We start from the raw sequence: 23715 nt of genomic DNA, 5'->3' as shown, positions 1-23715 counted from the left end.
CAAACTCTAACAAGCAAACCTCTGTCTCCTGCGATTATATGACCCACTTTAAAGTAGCCAACCAAAGTATCATTAAAATAATCTCAGCTTTCTGTGTGATTACAAGAATTTTTTACAAATTTTGTAGCAGAGTAGAACAAACCATAATGGTCTTCCAAGTTTTAAATGCAAAGAATGTCCAAATTGTTAGTGTCCTGCATTGTAATACCACAATGGCTTATAACATACTTTGTTTTTATCCATTTATTGTTTTAGCTTGGGATCTACAAAAGCAAAGGGCAACCAGTCAGATGACCAACTAATGGAAAAGAGCTGGGAACTACAGCTGACTGAAGAGCGCCTCTATCAGGCCGATGTGGAAATGAAAAAGGCAAGAATTTCCTTTTGAAAATAAATAAGTGGTGTGGATGGTAATTTATGAAATTAAACTGGAGAATTATAGCAATTTGTTACAGAAGCTTAGATATAAACTGGTCATGTCATAGATTACTAAAGATGAGATACAAAGTAAACTAAAAATTACACAGACTTGCTTTGTATCTTGTCTTCTGATCTCCAGAGCACCTATTTGAAAATACTCTCTCCTGAAATTAGAGGACCTTGCTGTATTTCATGTAGGTATGAACAAACTGGGAAAACTTGCAGAATTTCAGAAGAATTAAGTGAATGCAAAGAGCTGTGAGTTGACTCTAACTCAGCATTGGTGTTAGAAATGAGTCAGACTCCTCCCTACACCCATGTGCAGTGAAACATAAATAGGAAAAAAAAAACACTAGCTTCCAAATCTGGTTGGAATAAAGGATTGTTACAGTTGTTTGTGTCAATGTAGGATAGTGACGGTCTTCCTTAACTACTCAGTCCTTCCTTTCAAACCCCTTCAAGTATGTTGGAGAAGAGTAATTTGTGGGTTCTGTATACAAGATGTGAGCAGGATTCTGAACTGGTGAAATGAAAGAAATGTATAGCAACAGAAGGTGACATCATATGTCTAAAAGACAATTTATATTGTTATTCTTTAATAAATGTTTTTGTATTTCTGTCCGGGATCCCTGTGTCTCCATTCATCCAGTAACAACTAGCGAGGCAGAGGAGTGGCCAGATATAAGTGGACACATTTATTTGAGATAATAAAATAATTATCTGATTTGAATCAGTTGTGTTGAGAAAGATGGGATATAAATTCAATGGATGGATAAAAATAAAAATACAGGTACTCAGTGCTTAGATTTGCATATAACAGTAAGTCAAGTTGATGGCTGTTGAAGTCTGATCTATTGTTTCATCAGAATCATATTCCTACAAACAAATCATAATTTGTTAACCTCTAGATTTGGGCTGGTGTTTAAATCATTATCTGATTTTATGTCCAAACCTAGCAATAAGGCTTAATCATAGAATCACAGAATTGGAAGAGACCCTGTATGCCATCCAGTCCAACCCCTACCTAGAAGCAGGAAAATCACATTCAAAGCACCCGCAACAGATGGTCATCCAGCTTCTATTTAAAAGTCTCCAAAGAAGGAGATTCCACTACAGTCCGATGCAGAGAGTTGCACTGCTGAATTGCTCTAACAGTCAGGAAGTTCTTCCTAATGTTCAGGTGGAATCTCCTTTCTTGTAGTTTGAAGCCATTGTTCCGCATCCTGGTCTCCAGGGCAGCAGAAAACAAGCTTGCTTGTCCATGACTTCTTTCCATAACTACCCGACTTGAGGCTGAACCTGACAAGGGGAATAAGAAGCAATCAAATCACAGATAGGCAAGCCTATGTGATTAGTTAATTTTCCATTAATTCATGGCTAATACAAGAACTCAAAGACAGCATACAGCATGGCTTGCCATGAGTTGTAAATGCAGAAATTGCTGTGAGAAGTAAAAATATATAATGCAAATCACAGGAAACAAGATTCACCAACAAACTGTTGTTTGCTGAAATGTCAGCGCGCCTTGAATGGAGGCAGTCCCATTTCTCCTTTCCTTTCCTGTGCTTATTTTTATTTTATTTGCCATATTTATATCCCGTCCTTCTCACCCTGTAGGGGACTCAAAGGAGCTGACATATATTGGCAGCAATTTGATGCCATATGGCCATACATAGTAAAATCAACATATACATTAAAACAACCATTAAAACATATCGAACCTTAAAACCACTTATTTAAAATCACATAATCCAATATCATAGTCCTAGGCTATGCTTGATATCAGAAGAAACTTCTGATTTCATAAACCAGTTTCCAGATGCCACAGAAAACTGTTGCAGTAGCAACAAGAGATCTCGTGTAGGCAGAGGTATAGAGGAAAGACAGAATGCTGGTACCTCTTCTTTGTTCATTTTCAACAAATGCATAGGGGCTAAAGCACCCCTCGCTTCTAAGACACCATCATTGTAAGATGCACACCAATATCAGTACCAGCAACAACAAGAAATACCTAACATGCACTTGTGATTCTAGGACATGCCCTGTTTTTAGAGATGTTTATATGGGGGGAAAAGTATCTTAGAATTGAAGAATTATCTTCACAGTCTATATTCATGTATAGCTTACATATAAAACCTAATCTGGGAGGTAGCTATCTTTCTCAGCTCTTAACATTTGAACATTCTTCTGGCATTTTCTGGCAATGTTCTAAAAATATGGAGTAGGTTTCCCTCAGAGCCTATAGAGCTTATTTAGGAAACATGGAGGACGTGGGGTATAGAGGTCCAGGGAGGGAGAGCCTTGGAGCCTTCCTCCCCTTGTATGCCTTAAGTACAGAATTCTTATTCATGTATGGATTTGAATAAGATTGTAGGCTACTTCATTAGCTCTATGAAGTATTTCCAGTATTTCTCTCCCCCCCCCCCCCCCAATCATTCTCTTTCTCACACCTTCAGAGTACAGCATAGTTGTACTGATGAAGTCAACCATGGTCCAGAAAAGTTCCTGTTTATGTTATCACAGGACTGTATTCTTTCTACTAGGATACTTTCATTGTGTTTAGATTTTTAATGATCATGACATTCTTACCAAAATTCTAGTTTCATTTCAAAAACCATTGTCTGTTTCACTGCTATTTCTCTGTGCACATTAAGGACAAGTTCCTATTCTGTTCCTTTAATGCCAGTACTAGTTTTGTTCCTGATATCCATAGACCTTCAAGAATGTATTTCATCAGTATAATTTGTACTTTGTTGTATTTGAACCCTTTTGTTTGACAGAAAATTGTAGAAGCCCATTAATAGTCATGTAACTTCTGTTTAAAAATGTCAGAATATGGCTTTAAAAATGTCAGTGTGTCAGTCCATTTATAGCAAGCTCACCATTTCATATGAATGAGTTGATGATGCAACTAAATACAACCATCCAAATGTGTGGAAGATAAAAAAAATATATACACTGCCTTCTGACAGAAGCATTATGCTGTTTTTTGTTGCTAAATGTATTCTGCTGCAGAGTAGGATTTGATAGTGAGGATACTCTGGAACACATGCTTCCAGGGAGCCTTGTATCGGTCTGTGAAACTACATCCAATTTCCTTTCTGAAGTGTTAACCTATAAATTTATATACTGGTATGTCCAACTGAAGGAGAAACTATTACAGAAGGAACGAAGTCATAACTTGAAATTGTAGGGAGTGAAGCATCACTGCAGTGTTAACCTAAAAAATCATATATGTTTTTGTTCAGCTAAAGGAGCAACTGTTGCACAAGGAACAAAGTTATAACTTTGAATTGGAGGGAATGAAACAGGAGGTTGCCCAGCTAGCAAGGGAACTGCAGCAGCGCGACATCACAATCGCCTCATCTAGCGGTTCTGCTTTGAGCTTGGAGCAACAGTTAAAAACAGAAATTGAAAAAGGAGAGCGGAAAGCAGTGGAGCACAGGGTAAAATGACTGCTATACCTTGAAATGTTTTGATGTATACAGTTAGAAACCATGGAATTCAGATTAATGATGCATGACATCTTTTGTTTGCTTGCGTTTTTGCTGATCCAGCTTCCTTATTCTTGTATTGTATGTTCAAATTCAGCTATGTGGGTTAAAAACTTGCTGAGATGAAAGTTGAGATTTTTGCACTTGAACTGATTTATGAGCTGAACAATACATGCCTTTGTAAAAGGCATACACCCAAAAGGATATATGTATCTGCTCTATACCAATGATTAGAAAAATCAGATGATAACTTTTTTTAACCTGTTCCTTCAGGCTATCCATGCTCAGTTGGAAACGCTCAGACAAGAAAATCAGCACCTCTCTGAAATGCTGCAAAAGGTAGCGTCTGGCATATTCATTCCATTGTTATGTATTCTGTGCTATCTCTCTGAATGGTGCTTGCTTCTGTATTTTGAACTGGCAAGTGTTATCATTCATGTATTTGTATAAAGTTGAAAATGGTATGATTTTCTTCTGAAATTGCTAGGTCAAGGTGCTAAATGTGTGTGTTTAAGTTAAAAGGCTTGGTGGGACTCAAATGATATTATCTGGGTTTATGTTGCAGTAAGCATTTTAAATTTAGGAATAAAAAAGTGACAAGACTGCATTTCCAGATAGACTGAAGGAGAATATGCTTATTATCTTTTTCTGTGACCACTAGGTGTCAGTGCAAGTAATCTTACTGAAACTTAGTGAAGAATACTGCTACAAAACATTGTTACAAAAAGAGGCATGCATGCCACTTGACACTGTAGTTCATTTGAACCACTATACATAGTCATGTAGATAATGTGTAGTGTTGTCATTGTTGCAGGCCTCCAAGTCATTTCTGACTTATGGGGACCCTACAGAAAACCCATCATAGGGTTTTCCTAGTAATATTTATTTAGAGAGGTTTGCCTTTGCCTTCTCCTAAAGCAGTGTTTCCCAGCCTTTTTTGACTAGGGACCACTTTGACCAAGGACCACTTTAACCAGGGACTACTTTGACCAGGGACCACTCTCTAACATTAGTACCAAGAGTGTTACAAATCAGTTTTTGGTCAACTTTAGATTCAGTTTGGTTATTTAGAGTGCTGATTCAGAAAATTGCATTGGACAGACCACATCAACTCTAGTTTCTGATACAGAATATATGCCATCCAGTAGTCACCATCTGCTCGCCCACAGAAAACCATATTTAATAATCTAGACCTGATGTGGTCTATCCAAGGGGATGGGGCTGGTCAGTGACAGGGAAGGAGTGGCAGGTGGTGTGAAAGGAGCAGAAACATAATAAAATAAAGAGAAAGAAGGCTCACGGACCAGATTTTCGTCCTCGCAGCCCAGTGGTGATCCGTGGCCCACAGGTTAAGAACTACTGCCCTCAAGCAAGAAAGAATTTCCATGGCCAAGTGAGGATTTGGACCCTGGTCTCCAGAACTGTAGTTCAGTGTGCAAAGTACTACACCACACTGGCTCTGGATTGGCATACCTTATATTACGTTGGTTCAAGTCTCAGAAGACGACTGGGATGTAGTAAAGCTCCTGGCAGTGGGGATTTTGAATCCTGGGCTATTGTATAGCCAGCAACATTGTTATGAAGACACCGTGAAGCTCTAGTGAAAAATGTTGATCACATGACTAAATGCATCTTAACAGTTTCTTCTCATTATTGGAACAATTCCTGTTGCAATTAGACTTTGATAGACATGGATTATATGAACATGGGATCAGTCTGGATTTTTCAAATTCAACTGGCCAGGCAGGATTTCTAGTTTGGATGCTCATGTATGCATCTGGTGAGGGGAGCTAGAGAGAAATCCACAAACCCAGTGTCCCTCTCTGTAGCTGCATAGAGGACAGAGAGACTCATGTCCAAAACTTCCCATGTGTGGAAAAGTGTTCTCCATAGAAGCATAGGATCACAGAATTGGAAGAGACACCAAGGGCTACCCAGTCCAACCCCTTGCCATGCAGGAACACAGAAGCAACCCCCCTACAGATGGCCATCAAGCCTCTGCTTAAAAACCTCCAGAGAAGGAGATCCTACCATGCTCTACTGTCTACTTTGTGGTCCACATATGTTTTATCTCCAAGTGCAGTGAGCATAGACTTTGCATTATGAAATCCTAACATGGGAAATATATTGTCAGTCTTGTAAGCTAATTATAATTTGGGGGGGGGGGGGGAGAGCAGTGAGATGGGGAAGAGGTTAGTTGCCTGAGTTACATTGCTTTACAAATTTAATCATTAATCCTAATTAAAAACACAGAACTTCAAAAGGGAATGCTGTTGCTCAAAGCTTCAAAGCAGGCCTTCCTTAAGCTCTGATTTGTATTCCTGCATGTGGTCAGTTTTGTTTCTAATAGGATCTTGGACACGTTGTTCTAGAAGAGTCAGTCTCAGCTGGTTATTTAAGCTTTGTTCTGCAACTCTCCGATGCACTAATCACACAGTAATTTTAAATGAATTGAATGTTAGGAGGTTTTGGGTATACCCATCTGAAGGCTGGCATTCCCATTGGTTCGGGTGTAAATAGTGTGCTTTACAGCTGGAACTCATTTAATGTGACTGACGTTTAAGTGGTCACAAATTGGTCTTGAAGTTCACACCCAATTGAGACGAATGAGGAAAGTTTGTACCTCTGTAGGTTTGATTAGTTCAGTCTGTCAAGATCTAGGCTGGTTCAGATGTTTTCTGATTGATTTGCCCTCTGGAGGGATTTTTTTCCTAGTAGGAGGCTTGGAAAGTATACCACTTCAATCTACAATACAGAGCTACATTTTAGGGAGACTTAGACTTATAAAATGAACAAGACAGTACTAACAAAAGCATTTTGACATTAAGGTAAGAAACACACCTGTAGCAGAACTCCAGGAAAGTTATACCAAGGCCCTAAATAAAGTGGAGTCTGAGAAGCAGCAACTACAGAAGGAACTAGCAGAAACCAGAGCTCTCTTGCAGAACTCATCTCAAATCTCCCAAGACCAGTATGATAGTATTGTAAAGGAGTTGCAGCATCAGGTGATTGAGCTAAAGAATAAAGACAGCAGGTAAGAACCTATATAAGTTTGGAAACTGAGGCAGCTTTCTGAAATGAACAGACACCAAGAAATACTGCTGCATTCTAAAATACTTTATTATATTGTGATTTTAAGTACTTCTCAGATTGTTATTCTTTGATTGTAAATGAAATCTGCTTCAGCATTCATTTGATGCTGTGTTTATCAAAGCAAATTAGAAGGAAATGCTTCCTTCTGATGGATACTGCTTCTGTGTTTACTGATAGTGGTCATATCAGGATATACAATGATTTTTTTCTTTGGATATGTGTCTTTCTGTTTTTGCCTGGGCCATGTGTTGAGCACCGAAAACAGCCAGTTTGGTACATTGTCAAACATTATTTGATATTTGCACCTGAAAAGAGCTTGTGTTTTCGGATCTGACCTACTGTTTCTGATCATCATTTAGAAAAATGCAAGAGCTACAGTGCAAGCATGAGGAAGAAGTAAGACTTCTCCAGGTTAGATTTGAAAAGGCTGTTCAGCACTATGCAGAGGAAATCCAGAAGATGCAACAATTATCAGCCAAAGTCTCTCCTTCTAGTCCAGCCATTGAACTCTCACCTCCTATCAGTAGGAGCCATTCTGTGGAATCTCTATCCTATAGTCCTCTACTGAGATCGGATAACTTGCCACATGGAAACAAGGAATTTACTTGCGATGCAGCAAACTACTATGAGAAAGAACTTTTGCCTTTGGTAAGCATTATAAAATAAAGAATGTTCTATCTGACCTCATCATATGTTGAAATTTGTGTTTTTACTTGAGTAACCTGTTCAAAAAGATTTTCACCATTCAGGCCACAAAACCTCTTTTCACTTGAAGGCTGTAGAGCTTCCTTGATTTGACACTTGATGGCAGTAGATGCTGACTAGTGGGCATAGAAAAGGATAACCCAAGTTTGGTTGACAACACTTTCCTTCACATAGACCAGTAATTTCTGTGCAGGGCTAGACTTACCTTTTCCTTTTCAAGAGCTGCTAACGTCAAATGCATGAAGCCATGGAAAATCACTTCTCCAATGTTTCTAGAGGGTCTGCAAGCATCCATATGCCATAGTAAGATGTACCTGTGTAACACTAGCAGCTAACATTCTGCCGCAACCTCTTCTGTGGAAGAGTAGGCTTACTTTGGAGCCATTTGTTGTGTTAGATATTCTTCCTGTGCACATGTAGATAGTGCAAGGGTTGCATATACTGTAGATTAGGGCTTCTTAAATTTTTTTCACTCACAATCTCTTTCCACCTGAGAATTTTTAATGTGGCACTAGTCATATAGGTATATAAAATAGGTATTATAAAATTACTGATAATAAATCAGCATTTGCAAGGCTTGTTAAACAAGGGTTTTTTTCGTGCAGTGGATCTGCATTTCCTGCAGATCCACTGTAAACACGGTTCATTGTTGCTAACTGATTTGTGTAAATGTATGGTGTTCAAAAATCTTTCCCTGCTGAAATTTTTTTCATGACCCCAACACTGACCTAAAGGAACCCCATTTGGGGTTGGGAACACCTGTTTAAAAGACAGTGCAGTAGATAATTGTGTGGATATGAATACGGGCACGTGAATATAGAGTCAGTGTGGGTCTCATAATTCTTATGACAACTGCATCATATATGTTACACAAAAGTTGAGTGATTAGACTAAAATTGTTGTAAATTAATGAATGCATGATCTTATTATTTTATGTTCAGCAAGTATTGCAAGGCAGGGTAGTTGGGGTATCAACCATTTTTGTCCTAAAGCTAAGTGTGTGTATGGATGTAGTGGATTGCTTTGATGTTGTATCTTATGATACATTCTTATGGCACATGCATCTCTGCAATAGATCCAAAAGAGGCAGAATGTGTCTCCTTATTCCATGAGTTTGTACATACAGCTCATGTATCCCTGAGTTGTCAGTTGTGCAGCTCTCATAGCCAATTAGCACTGAAAAGGGCCCTCTGCTCTTGGCAGCTTCTAGAACAAGTTTTGGATTGGAACAGGTTCTCCCTTCAGCTGTTAAGAAGGAATATGTATTCATTTATTAGAGATAAGGGGCATTCAAAAGACATTTAAAATTTTAATATTAGAAGCAGGATATACATGAGTGATATTTGCGTGCCTCACTGTCATTGCTTTGGTGCTTACATCTGAGTGCACATGCATAGAATTGAAATGTGGTTTTCAGGCATTATGGGGGGAATATTGAAAGTTGTGGGCCTTTACTTTTGCAGAGGTTAGGGGTGCAGTGGGGAGTGATGACTTGTCTTTCCTCTCTCCTCCTGAGGACAGAACTGCCATGTGAATGTTCACACGGCAGATCCATCTTTGGGAATTGGGTGTACTGTGAGTGAGAATCCCTCACCTCTTCACCACCTCCTGAGAATGGGGCTGCTCTGTGAATATCCACACAGCTGTTCTGCCTTTGGAAAGTAGGGGCGGCTGTCCAAGATGGTGAATAATCACAACCGTGTATTGTCGAAGATTTTCACAGCCAGAATCACTGGGAAGTTGTGTGGTTTCCAGCTGTATGGCTGTGTTCTAGCAGCATTTTCTATTGACATTTTGCCTGTATCTGTGGCTAACATTTCTGAAGAGCTGGCACCTTTTTTTCCACCTCCACCTCCTGTTTGCACAAGCCTGGAAATAATGTAGCCACCAATATAATAAAAATTATGCATGTTCTGCACTCCAGTAGCATTTCACCTTAGTTTTGGAAGAAAATTGAGTTCTGGTTGGAATTACCTTGGTAATATTTTTTATCCCTGCATTGCATCATTTGCTGAAAAGATGCTGTGCTGTGTAGATGTGTCAATATATCATGAACTGGTGTTGTCTAGTGTTACTGCTTAAGAATAAAATAGAATTAAGGCCAGATATTTTTGGTTCCTGAGTACTGTTCAATATATGTATATTTTCTTTTCAGAGCCCCCATCACATTGCAAACCTTGGGGCCGTTGTTGCCAAGTTTTTCAAAGAAGAAGAAAAACGAACTTACCATATTGTGGAATCCATAGATGCACATATTGAGGAACTGAAAAGAGAGAGTGAAAAAACAGTGCAACAGTTTGTGCACCAAAAGTGACATTGCTTCATTTCCAATGGATTGGAGAATTTGCTTAATTTAAGCTGCTTTCGACAAAGGGCATGAAGTGGTTATCATTCAGGGAGCACCAAGGAATTCAGTAGTAGGCTTCCTCTTTCTTTGTGCTATGTTTTCAGTGATCATGAAATTGCGATAATGACACTTGGGACAAAACATGGCAGCAACTGCACTACTCCAGAAAGCCTTATTTGCCTTAAATGTGTCCTGCAGTCCTTGAGCATGCAGTGACCTTCAAATGGGAATGATATAGCCAGCTCTATCAAGAAGAATGTAAAGTTTATTTTATGAATACATGCAAAGAAATAAAATGAGAAATATACCTGTTATCCTCCTTTTATATCTCTATAAACTATGCTGTTAACCATTTTAACATATTACTTTCTCCTTTCCAAGCTGCTCACTTTATTAACTGGTGTGAGAAAGTGGCGCATAGTATTGCTGGCCTTCTAGTTTTTATGTTATGTAGGTGAGTATTTCCCATGTCAGTCTTACTTGCATATCAAATACGAAATTAATCATTGGGGTTCAGGTTTATTACTGAGTTGTTTTCATGGCTGTTGGAGATGAAGTACAATCAAATCGCCATTACATAAAAAGAGAGGCATTTTCTTATTGAAGAGAGGTTAGTTCTAAAGGTGAATCTCATTGTTAAGTGGTAAACATCTTTACGTGACAGCAATTTCATTTGGCAGATGCCTTATGAAGTATTGAGCAGGTGTTCATAGCAATAAGAACATATTTAAGAGGCTGGTCAGTGTACTATACTGCCTTTAATTTTTTTAAAAACTTAAGCAAGAAATGAAGATCTTAAAAACATGTCCTTGGACAAAAACCAAGAAGCCAGACAGTGTTCTTCCATATGCACAACTTGTCCTTTCTGCCTTTTACTTGGTAAAACACTACACATTTCTAATAAGATTTCTGACTTTTGAACAGCCAGATTTAAATTCTTGTTTTTAGTGAAAGTAAAAATAAAGGATTTATTAGACTTGCACTAGTTGAATCTTTGACTTATCAGTCTCATACAGACCTTTAATCTTTAACTTTCCCTTTCAGAAACATCTGCTTCTTTGGGTTGCTGTGAGTTTTCTGGGCTGTATGGCCATGTTCCAGAAGCATTCTCTCCTGACATTTCACCCACATCTGTGGCAGGTACACTCAGAGGTTGAGGGGTCTGTTGGAAACTAGGCAAGTGAGGTTTATATATTTGTGGAATGTCCAAGGCAGGAAAAAAAAGACCTTTTGTCTGTTTCAGGTAAGCGTGAATGTTTCAGTTGGCCACCTTGGACATTCCACAGATATATAAACCTCATTTGTCTAGTTTCCAACAGACCCCTTAACTTCTGAGGATGCCTGCCATAGATGTGGGCAAAACATCAGGAGAGAATGCTTCTGGAACATGGCCATACACAGAAAACTCACAACAACTCAGTGATTCCAGCCATAAAAGCCTTCAATAACACATCTGCATCTTGTCACATGGCCCACCACATGATCCATTCTGTGTTGCTTTCCACATGAGAAAAAAGCCTCTATTTTGGCCCCTTTTCAAAAAGCCCTGGCCTCATGTGCTTTTCCTCTCCTATCCATAATGGTATTAATGCTCATGTCCCCATTCTGGATAGTGAATTTGAGAATATCTCATCTAGCTCAAGGACAAGGTGTCTGTGAACTCTTAGGAGACAGCAGTTGTTAGAGTTTCATTAACAGCCATTCCACCGCCTGCAAAGGCTTCTTACCACCTTCATTTTTGTAATTGTAAAAAACTTAAAATGTCCCCCTCCCTCCTCTAAGGGACTTGGGAGCAATTCTGCCATTTTCATCCCAATGGTAAAGTATAGCGAGTACAGCCTTCTGAGAACTGCGGAGGGGTGTATGGGGCCCCCAGGCTTCAGAAAGTTGCCTATCATGACTTCCATTTTGATTGAAGCAGTGGCTTCATGAGTACATCAGTACATATAATCTTAGCATGCATTTGCTATAGTATCCATGCAATCCTTTTCTGAGATTGCTAATGCTTGTGTTTGCATTGTAATGCTTGTTTTTAATGGCTTCATGCCACTCTTCTCCAGCACTTTACCCTAATTTTGATGGGCCATATGAAAACAAGCTCAGCATGAAGAAATGTGAAAAGGACATTTTGATTTATGCTGTTCCATCTGGATGGTAAATAATCCATGTCAAAATGCATACAGCCTTTTATTTAGTTGAAAACTAGTTGTTCTCTATATTCAACAAAATGAATACATGCTACTACTTCTTATGAGAGTAGATGTGTATAGAAGGAAGCATGTTCCTTTTACGTTGAGCAACTCATTACAGAGTCACATCCTAAAAGCCAGGATGAGTGCAAAGGAATACTATTGCAATGCACTCTACGTGGGACTACACTTGAAGACAGCTCGGAAACTCCAACTGGTTCAACGCTCAGCAGCCAGATTAATAACCGGGGCAAATTAGAGGGAGCGGTCAACTCCCTTGTTTAAGGAGCTCCGTTGGCTGCCATTTTCCAGTCCCAATTAAAGGTACAGGTCATCATCTATAAAGCCCTAAATGGTTTGGGACCCGCCTACCTTTGTGTCCGCATCTCCTTCCACAAACCTGCCCAATCTCTTCGATCTTCGGGGGAGGCCCTCCTTTCGCCCCTTCCTTTATCACAGGCCCAATTTGTGGGAACGAGGGAAAGAGCCTTCTCCTCTGTGGCCCCCCGACTCTAGAATTCTTTGCCCGGTGAGATTAGGCAAGCCCCCACTCTAGCAACCTTCATGAAGGATCTCAAAACCTGGCTTTTCCGATGCGCCTTTGGAGAGTGACCTTTTACAACTTCTTTTGTTTGCTCCCCCAAAATGTTTTGTCCCCATACTGTACTCCCCCCTGCCTGTTTGAAGGCCTGTCTCCACTACTCCGTTTCCAATGAGTTTCTCCCTCACAAATATTTCCGTTCCATTTCTATCTCATCCTGTGTTTTTATCATTTTATCTTGTACATGTGGCTCGCTCATTGTGATTGTGATTTATTTCTCACTGTATTTTTTGTACTGTTTTATTGCATTCTTATGTTTTATTTATTTTATTGAGATGTTTATTCTGTGTTTTTGGTTTTATTCTGTTGTAATGCACTACTGGGCTTGGCCTCATGTCTCCTTTGGGGAGATGGTGGTGGGGTATAAATAAAGATGATGATGATGATGATTAAAGGAAGAGCTTTCCTTAAGCGACACACCTAGGTTGTGCGGATTGTTTTCCTTGAGATTAATTTTTGCTGCACTAAAAGGGGCAATACCCAAGTCATGGGATGGGCAAATAGACTTGCTACAGTCTCCTGAGAGGACACAATATTAATATGTTGGAACCAAATTGGCAAGATCTTGTGGCACTTTAAAGATGAATATATTATAGTATAAGTTTTCATGGACCAGAGTTGCATATTGTGCAGACTTGAAAGTTTAAGCTGTTACAAATTTGTTAGCTTTGAAGGTACTGCAATGCAACGTTGGTTTCAACACAAATAATTAAAAGTGCTTCTAGTTATACATTTAGAATAGTGTTGTGATTTGTTATTATGAAGATGAAATATTAAGACAGCAGAAACAGATCTTTTTTGTTACTGGTGGACAGACAAGATAAAACTGAAGAAGCGCTGAAAGACTAGTGAAGAGAGAGAAGTACATATATCAGCGACAGTCTTGACCTTCTGACAATATTCCCCTGATGCCTGTTGTTGCGTGTCAAACATTTAGAGATATGCCCTGTCATTTCTATGACTAGTTTGTTTCTACATTGTGTGAGACAACTGTGTCATATTGGGTACAGATTCTGTTAAGGCAGCACTGAGATTGTCCCACAAAGCAATTCATTTTCTGACTGGTGTACCAACCGTTATTTCTATCATATAATCTCATCAGATTTTACTTGCACTATGTAGATGCAAGATTTACTTCCAGTACGTTAGCAATCCCAATTGGGGAGGAAACATATTGCCATGTATAATGTTCTGCAGTTGATGGTGGTTGGTGGTTGCAGACCTAGCAGTTGGTGATGGAAGGGGTTAATGTAAGCCTTAGTTCTAAAGGACCGAGTAATCTGTAAGTAAGAGTTTATCAAGTGAAACAATTAAGGGTGGAGGCATGCAAGAGAGAGATTGCAGTGGGTGTTACTGGATATAAGGAGCTAGCCTGGGGATTGATCTTTGGAGAAAAGTATATGTCTTATTTTTGGCTGTGAATGCTGCTGGTTTCCCCCCAGGTTTGTGGATTTTTGGTATCCTGACCTGTCTCCTGAACTCTTGGAACCCTGGAACCTTGAATCTCTAGACTGGCTATTGACTGCAGTATAGACTCTTGAACCTTGGACTTTACTCATTGAACTCTTGGCATTTGACTGCTGGACAGGACTGAACCTTTTTCACTATGGTGTTCTCTTGAACCTGCATCAGAATTTGTTATCAGTCTTTGCTTTGTATTCTGTGGCTGAGTGCTATCTTTATGTTTTATATTTTGGACTATGAAAACAGCCAGACAGTAAGTATTGCTTTAATTAAACAGCTTGACACCAGCTGGGTGTTTGTTTTGGTTCACCTCTGCCTGCATACTGGCAGAGACCTGGCAGCGTGACACATATGTTTCATTATAAATGTGTGCCCTGCCATTAAATATAAACTATTTTTGCATGAATTTGAATTACTGTAAAAGACATCGTTTTATCAATTTTGGTTAAACCCAGCAAGAATGTCATGTATACAGTCATGGCATACACCATAATTTCCTTAGATGTTATCATCTTTGACTTTTAACATGTCAAAGATGTCAGAACCTAAACACTATAGGTGTGCATTTTTTTCATTTGTCCTCGTAAGTCGTATCAAATTTGTTAAATTTGTCCTTATGAGGTGATAGTTGATATGTGGGCATGGCCTGCGCCAAAAATTTAAGAATCTAAACTTACCCCATACTTTTCTGTTTCGGTTTTGTAAATCTCGGAAGGCTCCCAAAGTCAGTTTCATATTCAGTGCAAGGAAGCAGAGCTGAAAGCAAAGCCACAAAGGCTGCCTTAGTGCCTTGCATTTCCTCTGTAAATTAATGGAGTCTCACTATTAGGAGCGGGGGAAAAGAGAGTCAGCATTTGCTGGGAACAGCATAGAACTCTGGGAAATGTAGTTTGGGAAGGGAGGAGCCCTATGCCAGAGAATTCAAAAGGCCATGCTTTAAACTACATTTCCCAGAATGCAGTGAAGTGCTCAGCATCAGAGAAATTTGCCCCTTCTTTGTCAACCAGAGTTCCAATCAATTTAATATTCTGCACTATGATTTTTGTTCCTGTGTTATAAATGTCATTTCCTAATTGGTTCTATCATAAAAAAAACATGGCAAAATCTTTTTCTTTGTGTGAGAGACATCGGTTATAGCACATTTTGCTATCCAGTCCACCAATTTAACATCGCCATCCACCCATTTAACAAAGTTTTTTGGTGTGACAACAAAGTTCCCGGTGTAGTGCCACTACTTTCAAAGTAAGGACTACACAATTGAACAGGAAATAGTATTTTAAAGCTAGGAACATATTTACTTTATTATAAAAAATGTTATTTATATAAACTTTGAAAATTTCCCCAAAATCCATGGATAGGTGAAACATTCTGAAATTTGGTGGGCTAAGAGTGGTAAATGTGTTCTACCATTTTAGTGAGTTTCACTCGAATAGCTGTAAAAATGAAGGAAAAGGGACCCCCTGAAGTTTCCCCAATTATAGTAATTATGCACAATTACTATAACGAAATAGTAACCCCATTTTGTTAGTCCCGTTACAGCAATGAATTTTTCACTAAGTACTTTTGAAACACTTTAGAAACAAAACGCCAGTGCCCCCAGTTTTGTAATGACTTTTGAACTATTTTTGATGGATCACACATGCCTACTAAACACTCGTCTTTAAGATAATCTTAGGCACCATTATGCCATTCCTAAGAACCTAATCTACCCTCAGACAATTATGTAGTGTTGAGAAGACAAGTATTCGATTCTGGGTCACTTCCCATCAAAAGTTTCACTTGAAACAGCCTTAAAGTTAACCAATAACTGGTCTGTTATAATTTTTCAAATGTGTTTGCACTCATATCAAATCCAAAAAGATATAAAAGTAAATATTCTTCTTCATGCCTGTTTCCAGCTGTTATGGGATTACAGGAAACAAACAGGGCCAGCTAACACTTTCCAACAAGGGATTCCCCCAGGCAGGAAGCAGCCAGGCTCTGAAGCTGCAAGGCCATTCAATGCGAATCAAGGTGGCCAGTTGCAAAATTCACACTTGTCTCAAGCTAACAGGAGTTCTTTCTCCCACCCTGGATATTCCACAGATATATAAACCCCACTTGCCTTGTTTCCAACACACCTCCCAACCTCTGAGGATGCCTGCCATAGATGTGGGGGAAACATCAGGAAAGAATGTGTCTGGAACATGGCCATACAGCCCAGAAAACTCACTGTAACCCTGTAATGTGATTGCTCACTGTGTTCCTTAATACTGAGGAAACACTGATTTATTCTCAGAAAGGGAGTTGTTGTGACAGAAGTGCCAAGAACCTGAGACCATTTTATATTTTGGCAGGTCAACCTGCTCGTTCCAAATGGACAGCAATCTGAGCAGTTGGCACATAGAGATTTTAATTTATGCTCTTTGCTCCCCCTTCTATATTAGGTATAAAAATAGTAGGTGTGGGTGATCAAGGACAATTTAAATAAATAGGAAGATATGTGTGGCTCATGGGCTGCATCATCAGATTTCTCTTGAGTGGCCTAATATGTGTTGAGACTGTAAATATGCATGTTTCAGAGGTGGAGGAAGGTTGTTTATCCTGGAGGGTGATGACAAAGCTACTGCAGACTTCTGAGGCCCTTTTATCCGTGGCTGCAGGGTTTCCATGCCTTCATCTATGCCTTGAGAATGTCGAACATCCCTTTGGAATAATCAGTTGGCCTGAACAGTTTTATAATTAATGAAGCTGGAGGGGATTTTTTTTCTTTGAACTGAACATTTTAATAACTCCAAAGAGTTTCTTTTTTCCCTCCCTCCCTTTGCAAGACTGAGCCAGATGTGATCTTTTTAATTTACATGCTTGCTTTAAAAAATCTTTTGGAAACCAGTTTGTAATATGTTAGTAGATTTAGCTAGTAGTCTGGAGAAAGTTTAAGGATTTCACTGTGGCTAATCTTTGATAATACTTTTCCCTCAGGACATAGAAGATGGCATCTAACAGCTGAGATTGTCACTACAATCCTTCGAGTTGTCCTGCACCAAGCAACATCTTTCTGCTTCATAAAATATAGTATGGTTCAGACCAGAGAGATAGTATTGTAGTTTGCATTTTGTGAAATTGTTATTCCAGCATGCTTGTCAGTCTATACACCAAAGCTTCTTAACCTGGGGATGGGGACCCCTGAGGGAGGCGCAAGGGGGTGTCAGAGGGGTTACCAAAGACCATCAAAAACACACAATATTTTCTGTTGGTCATGGGGGTTCTGTGTGGGAAGTTTAGCCCAGTTCTATTGTTGGTGGGGTCCAGAATGCTCTTTGATTGTAGGTGAACTATAAATCCCAACAACTACAACTCCTAAATTTCAAAGTCTATTTCCCCCCAAACTCCACCAGTGTTCACATTTGGGCATATTGAGTATTTGTGACACTTTTGGTTCAGATCCATCATTGTTTGAGTCCACAGTGCTCTCTGGATGTAGGTGAACTACAACTCCAAAACTCGAGGTCAATGCCCACCAAAGACTGTGACAGCATCTTGTGCCAACAAGATGCAACTTTGGCAGTAATTTTGGGGTGTTGGTCAGGCAAAATATAATCCACATAAAACAGTGTTTCTCAACCTGGGGGTCAGGACTCATGGGGGGGGGGGGCTGAGGGGGTGTCAGAGGGGTCACCAAAGACCATAAGAAAGCACAGTATTTTCTGTTGGTCATGGGAGTTCTGTGTGCCAAGTTTGGTTCAATTCCATCATTGGAGAAGTTCAGAATGCTCTTTGATTGTAGGTAAACTATAAATCCCAGCAACTGCAACTCCCAAATGACAAAATCAATTCTCCCCAACGCCACCAGTATTCAAATTTGGGCGTATCGGGTATTTGTGCCAAATTTGATCCAGTGAATGAAAATACATCCTGCGTATCAGATATTTACATGACGAATCATAACAGTAGCAAAATTACAGTTATGAAGTAGCAATGAAAAGAATTATATGGTTGGGGGTCACCACAACATGAGAAACTGTATTAAGGGGTCACGGCATTAGGAAGGTTGAGAAACACTGGTATACACAATAATGGTCTGGAAGAGCATCAGCACACTGAAAATGAATCATGACACGATGGAGGTGATGTAAGTAAATGGTATCATTTCTTGGAAATGGGTATTTCTCCCACTGTGAATAGGATTGTACTCCTTAAAGAAAAGTGTGGGACTAGATTTCAGCATTGCCCTTGCAGGCTCAGGTGGGTTTGGTGTCGTGAAATAATACCTTTGCTATTAGGTGGATTTGTTGCCGACAGCCATTTCTGGACAATTCTAGCCCCAGTGATTCACTCTCTAGTAATCTGGTTGAATTACTGATATGCATTTGCTACGTGAATCTGCTCTAGAAGATGTTTGATAGGTTTATTATTTAGCTGCTCCAGTAGGAAGAAGGCAGGTAGATGAATGTTTTCAATTAACAGCCCTTACACATTGGGGCCTTGGGGGGGGGGGGGGATTTAATGATCCAGTAGAGATGTGAATAGTGTCTAATACAATAATGGTAACATTTGGCATAAAGAGTTTTGAAAGCCCTTCACAAGGCACTTATGCGCTTGTAATCTGGTCATTACTATTTTCCCTGTATTGCTGATGGGGCTGAGAGATAAGATAGTTTGCCAAGCTTCCTAGCAAGTTTATGTCAGGTGCAAAATTTTAATCATGATTTTCCTGATTTGTTGTACAGTTACTTCACTATTGCTAACGCCATTACATACTATAAAATGAAGAGGTCAGGAGAAAGGGGATTTTGAGGGTTTTTTTTTCATCCTCAGTGGTAAGAGTCACCTGATGGCATGGACAGACTATATATATATATAGCTAGGTTGACCACTGGAAAAGGAAGCATTTCTTGCACAATATAATGCATGTATAACAGTGGTTCTTCCTAAGGCCATGACCCCTTAATAGAGTTTTGCATGTTGTGGTAACCGCTGACAATAAATTAATTTTATTGCTACTTCATAACTGTACTTTTGCTACTGCTATGAATCATCATGTAAATATCTGACATGCAATATTTATTTTCATTCATTGGACCAAATTTGGCACAAATGCCCAATATGCCTAAATTTGAATACTGGTGGAGTTGGTGGGGCGGGGGGGGGGGGGGAGGTTTTTGTCATTTGGGAGTTGTAGTTGCTGTGATTTATAGTTCACCTACAATCAAAGATCATTCTGAACTCCATCAACAATGGTATTGACCTTGAATTTTGGAGTTGTAGTTCACCTACCTCCAGAATGCACTGGACTCAAACAGTGATGGATATAGACCAAACTTGGCACGAATACTCAATATGCCTAAATGCGAACACTGGTGGAGTTTGGGAAAAATAGACCTTGACATTTGGGAATTGTAGTTGCTGCGATTTAAAGTTAACATACAATCAAAGAGCACTCTGAACCCAGCCCACAGTCGATCTGCACCAAACTTGGCACACTACCTACATGGCCAACAATGAATAGTGGGGGGGGGGGGGGGGGGAAAGGGGGCTGTTTTTGAATTCTGGAAGTTGTACTTCACCAACACCAAAAAGAAAAAGGACAAGTGGAGAGATCTTCAGCCTTCTCTGCCTAAAGGGTTCAGAAATATGTGTTTTCTGATGGTCTTTGGCAACTCTCCCGACCCTCAAGTTGAGAAACATGGATGCATAGGATTAATTAAAAGATGATACAGCAATTTGATTCCTAAGCATTAGAAAGAGATGAGATAAATTCCCATTAAGTACAAGTCTTCGCTGTGACAACTTGAATAGAACCTCCATGATTGGAAGAAATGGTATTTTGAATAACAGCCTTTACTATAATCTAATGGTGAACTCCTCCTTTATCCTTGCATACTTTGTGAAAACCCAGAGACTAACTCAAAATAGATGAAAGAAAGTAGGATTAATGTGTTGCCGAAGGCTTTCATGGCTGGAACCACTAGGTTGCTGTGAGTTTTCTGGGCTGTATGGCCATGTTCCAGAAGCATTCTCTCCTGACGTTTCACCCACATCTATGGCAAGCATCCTCAGAGGTTGTGAGGTATGTTGGAAACTAGGCAAGTGAGGTTTATATATCTGTGGAATGTCCAGGGTGGGACAAAGAACTCTTTGTCTGTTTGAGGCAAATGTGAATGTTACAATTGGCCACCTTGATTAACATTGAATGGCCTTGCAGCTTCAAAGACTGGCTGCTTCCTGTCTAGGTGAATCTTTTGTTGGGACGTGTTAGCTACTCTTGATTGTTTCATGTATGGAATTCCCCTGCTTTTTGAGTGTTGATATTTATTTACTGTCAGATGTTTTATTTTCGGAAATGAGTAATTTTGTCTGCCTTTCTTGCTCCCAGCATTTATAATGGTCATTCATTTCTCCTTTTGAATCCCACATTCCCTCTCAAGATATCATGATGTTTTCCACTTCACCATCCTCTTCCCCATCTTTGTTTTGCAACGTTTGTCCTAATAAAAAGAGCTGGAGCTCTCAATAGCTTTCACACAGTTTTGTGGCTTTCTCAGTGGCCTAATAAAGGTGTTACGCTGTTATAGATTATGGGTTTCTTTTTGTCTTGTTGGCAAAACAGCTTTAAAAAACAGTTAATGATAGTCCACCCTGAAGCAATTTCAGTTGCTGGGGCTCCTATCTCTGTTCCATTTCAGTAAATGGGTGAAGATGGGGAAAGGTTCTCACTGGAAATATTTTAGAGGATGTGATATATTTAGCCCAGTTCTATGGATATTATTTTTTCATTTAGAACAGTGAGCTATAGAGAATGATTCATAGTCATGTCCACTTTCATCCGCGTTGAATAGCTGTAACAGCTAGCATTGTACTTCCATTTCAATATTGCCAGAAACAAACACTAACACATTTTGAGCTTACTCACCACGAAATGTGGGGAGGACATCGGGATGCTATGGGCTTCATTTTAGGAGTGGGCATACTTCAGATTTAGAGCCAATTCAAGTTCCCTCCAGCATATTCAGTGATAAAAGGCATGTTAACTGCCTTACACATCTTATGACGGAAGTGAGTACACTATAGTATATATATTTAAAATGTATCTGCCACTCTTCCAAGCTGTGGAACAACATTTTGGGCACTTTTCTTGTATAAATGCCTATAGTTTTGAAAATCCAGCCACACTATCATTTGGGGAAAGCAATAAAAGAGTAATTGGCATTATTTGGTGGGGGAGGTTATCTGTGTGGCCAGTGAGAATGCTTATGTTGCTGTCGTCGTTCACCATTCCCAAGACTTAAAACTCACCTGGGTTGCTAGGAAACTGCATTTCTTCAAGCTCTTTTCCCTGCAAAATACTATATCTAACCTAATTGCTGTATGGCATATGGTTGTACAATCTATAAAAGTGACACAGGCACATATTGGATAGTTGTGACTGTTGACAGCACCAAATTTTTCTTCCTACATCATTAAAACAACAAAACAAAGCACAGAAGCCAAACACTTTCCTATTACTACCTCTTTAAAGACCATTCCTTGCAAGATGAATGTTTTCATTCACTAAAAATTCTGCAAAGCCCATTGTGGAATATGCTTTACACTTTATCTGTCTATTTTAAATCACATTCTCAGATGAAGTTTGCAGGAGTTGCGTGTTTGTGTGAACCGCAGACGTATGTATATATGTATGATCTGCTCTTCAGAACTAGTCAGTTGGTTGCAGTAACAGCAGTCTTTCCTCAACTTCCTCTCTAGCACATACTATTACAACTGTGTGTTTTGTCTGAAAATCTCTCTCTTTAGCAATGCTACTGAGCAATGTCACTGTTTCCATGTTTCTACAATATGGAGTATGTAATGGGGATGTTGGGGCCTTTGGAGTATTTCCAAACTAAGCTGCCTTTGTGCCCATGTGGGTGCAAAATACAAAAGGAGTACAAATCTCCTTGTGAGAACCATTTTCAACAAGAAACATCCCGATTTTATGATTGCCAGGCTTTTAGTGAACTACAATGGAGGCAAACCATCACAACTCACTTTTTTATCATTGCAGAAGTTAATTATCACTATCAGCCATGCAATGAATAGCATCCAGCCTGGTCTGTTAGTGTAAAGTAAGAAACAAAGGTTCAATTTTAGTTTAGTTTTATGTCAGGAGCGCCTTGAGAAACTGCAAGTCGCTTCTGGTGTGAGAGAATTGGCTGTCTGCAAGGATGTTGCCCAGGGGATGCCTGGATGTTTTGATGTATTACCATCCTTGTGGGAGGCTTTTCTCATGTCCCTGCATGAGGAGCTGGAGTTGATAGAGGGAGCTCATCCCCACTCTCCTCGGATTTGAACCTCCAATCTGTCGGTCTTCAGTCCTGCTGGCACAAGGGTTTAACCCATTGCTCCACCGGAACTCAATCAACTCTATTTGGACAGTTTGCGTCTCCTCGTGACCTATAGCCCTGTCATTTGTGCTAGAAATGCTATACCTGCAAAATAATGCACTCAGGGCCAACAACCAGAAGATATGGTCACATACAATGCGAGACCCTGAAAACATCCTCTTAAAAAACAAATAAGCCATCGTTATTTTTTGTACTGGTCAGATAGACCTCAGATAAGGATTACCATGTAAATATTAGATTTCCGCAGGCATTTGTTGTCTGCATAATTCTGGAGTTTTATATAATAGTGATGCTTGAAATAAACGTTATATATTTCAACCATTGCCATGAAAAAGCTGGATGTGAAAGCAGTTTTGGGACTTGCTAAATCATTTGGCCAAAGTCAAATGAACAAATCCAAGGGGTGCTTACCAATGCTTCCTCTTCATCCTGGAAAGAAGTGACAAGTGGAGTGCCGCAGGGTTCCGTCCTGGGCCCGGTCCTGTTCAACATCTTTATTAATGACTTAGATGAAGGGTTAGAAGGCATGATTGGGAGGGATAGCCAATACTCCAGAAAACAGGAGCAGAATTCAAAATGATCTTAGCAGAGAGATGGGCCAAATCTAACAAAATGAAGTTCAACAGAAACAAATGCAAAGATACAGAATGAGGGACACATGGCTCGAGAGCAGTACATGTGCAAAAGTCTTGGAGTCCTCGTGGACAAGTTAAACATGAGTCAATAATGTCATGCAGCAGTTTTAAAAGCCAATTGGATTTTGACCTGCATACATAGGAGTCTAGTGTCTAGATCCAGGGAAGTCATTCTACCCCTCTATTCTGCCTTGGTCAGACCACACCTGGAATACTGTGTCCAATTCTGGGTACCACAATTGAAGGGAGATGTTGACAAGTTGAATGTGACCAGAGGAGGGTGACTAAAATGATCAAGGGCCTGAAGAACAAGCTCTATGAGTAGCGGCTTAAAGAGCTGGGCATGTTTAGCCTGCAGAAGAGATGGCTGAGAGGAGACAGGATGGCCATGTATAAATATGTGA

The 23715-nt window shown here is 39.7% G+C and overlaps 1 protein-coding gene across 3 annotated transcripts in view; it reads left to right on the top strand.

The window, feature by feature from the left end:
• CEP63 (centrosomal protein 63) overlaps window positions 1-10373 on the top strand; it is a 34442-nt gene extending 24069 nt beyond the window's left edge. For all 3 annotated transcript variants that reach the window (XM_060768001.2, XM_060768002.2, XM_060767999.2), the window contains 6 exons: window positions 256-370; window positions 3669-3866; window positions 4188-4253; window positions 6743-6948; window positions 7367-7655; window positions 9868-10373. In XM_060768001.2, the coding sequence (XP_060623984.2) occupies window positions 256-370; window positions 3669-3866; window positions 4188-4253; window positions 6743-6948; window positions 7367-7655; window positions 9868-10026 (1033 nt within the window). In that variant the 3' untranslated portion in view covers window positions 10027-10373. The remainder of the gene's footprint in view (window positions 1-255; window positions 371-3668; window positions 3867-4187; window positions 4254-6742; window positions 6949-7366; window positions 7656-9867) is intronic.
• Window positions 10374-23715: the final 13342 nt, after the last annotated feature.

Source organism: Anolis sagrei, chromosome 3 (assembly GCF_037176765.1).
Source record: "Anolis sagrei isolate rAnoSag1 chromosome 3, rAnoSag1.mat, whole genome shotgun sequence".
Taxonomy (NCBI): Eukaryota; Metazoa; Chordata; class Lepidosauria; order Squamata; family Dactyloidae; genus Anolis; species Anolis sagrei.
Note: the sequence above shows the minus strand (reverse complement) of the source record. Positions and strands in the feature narration are given on the sequence as shown.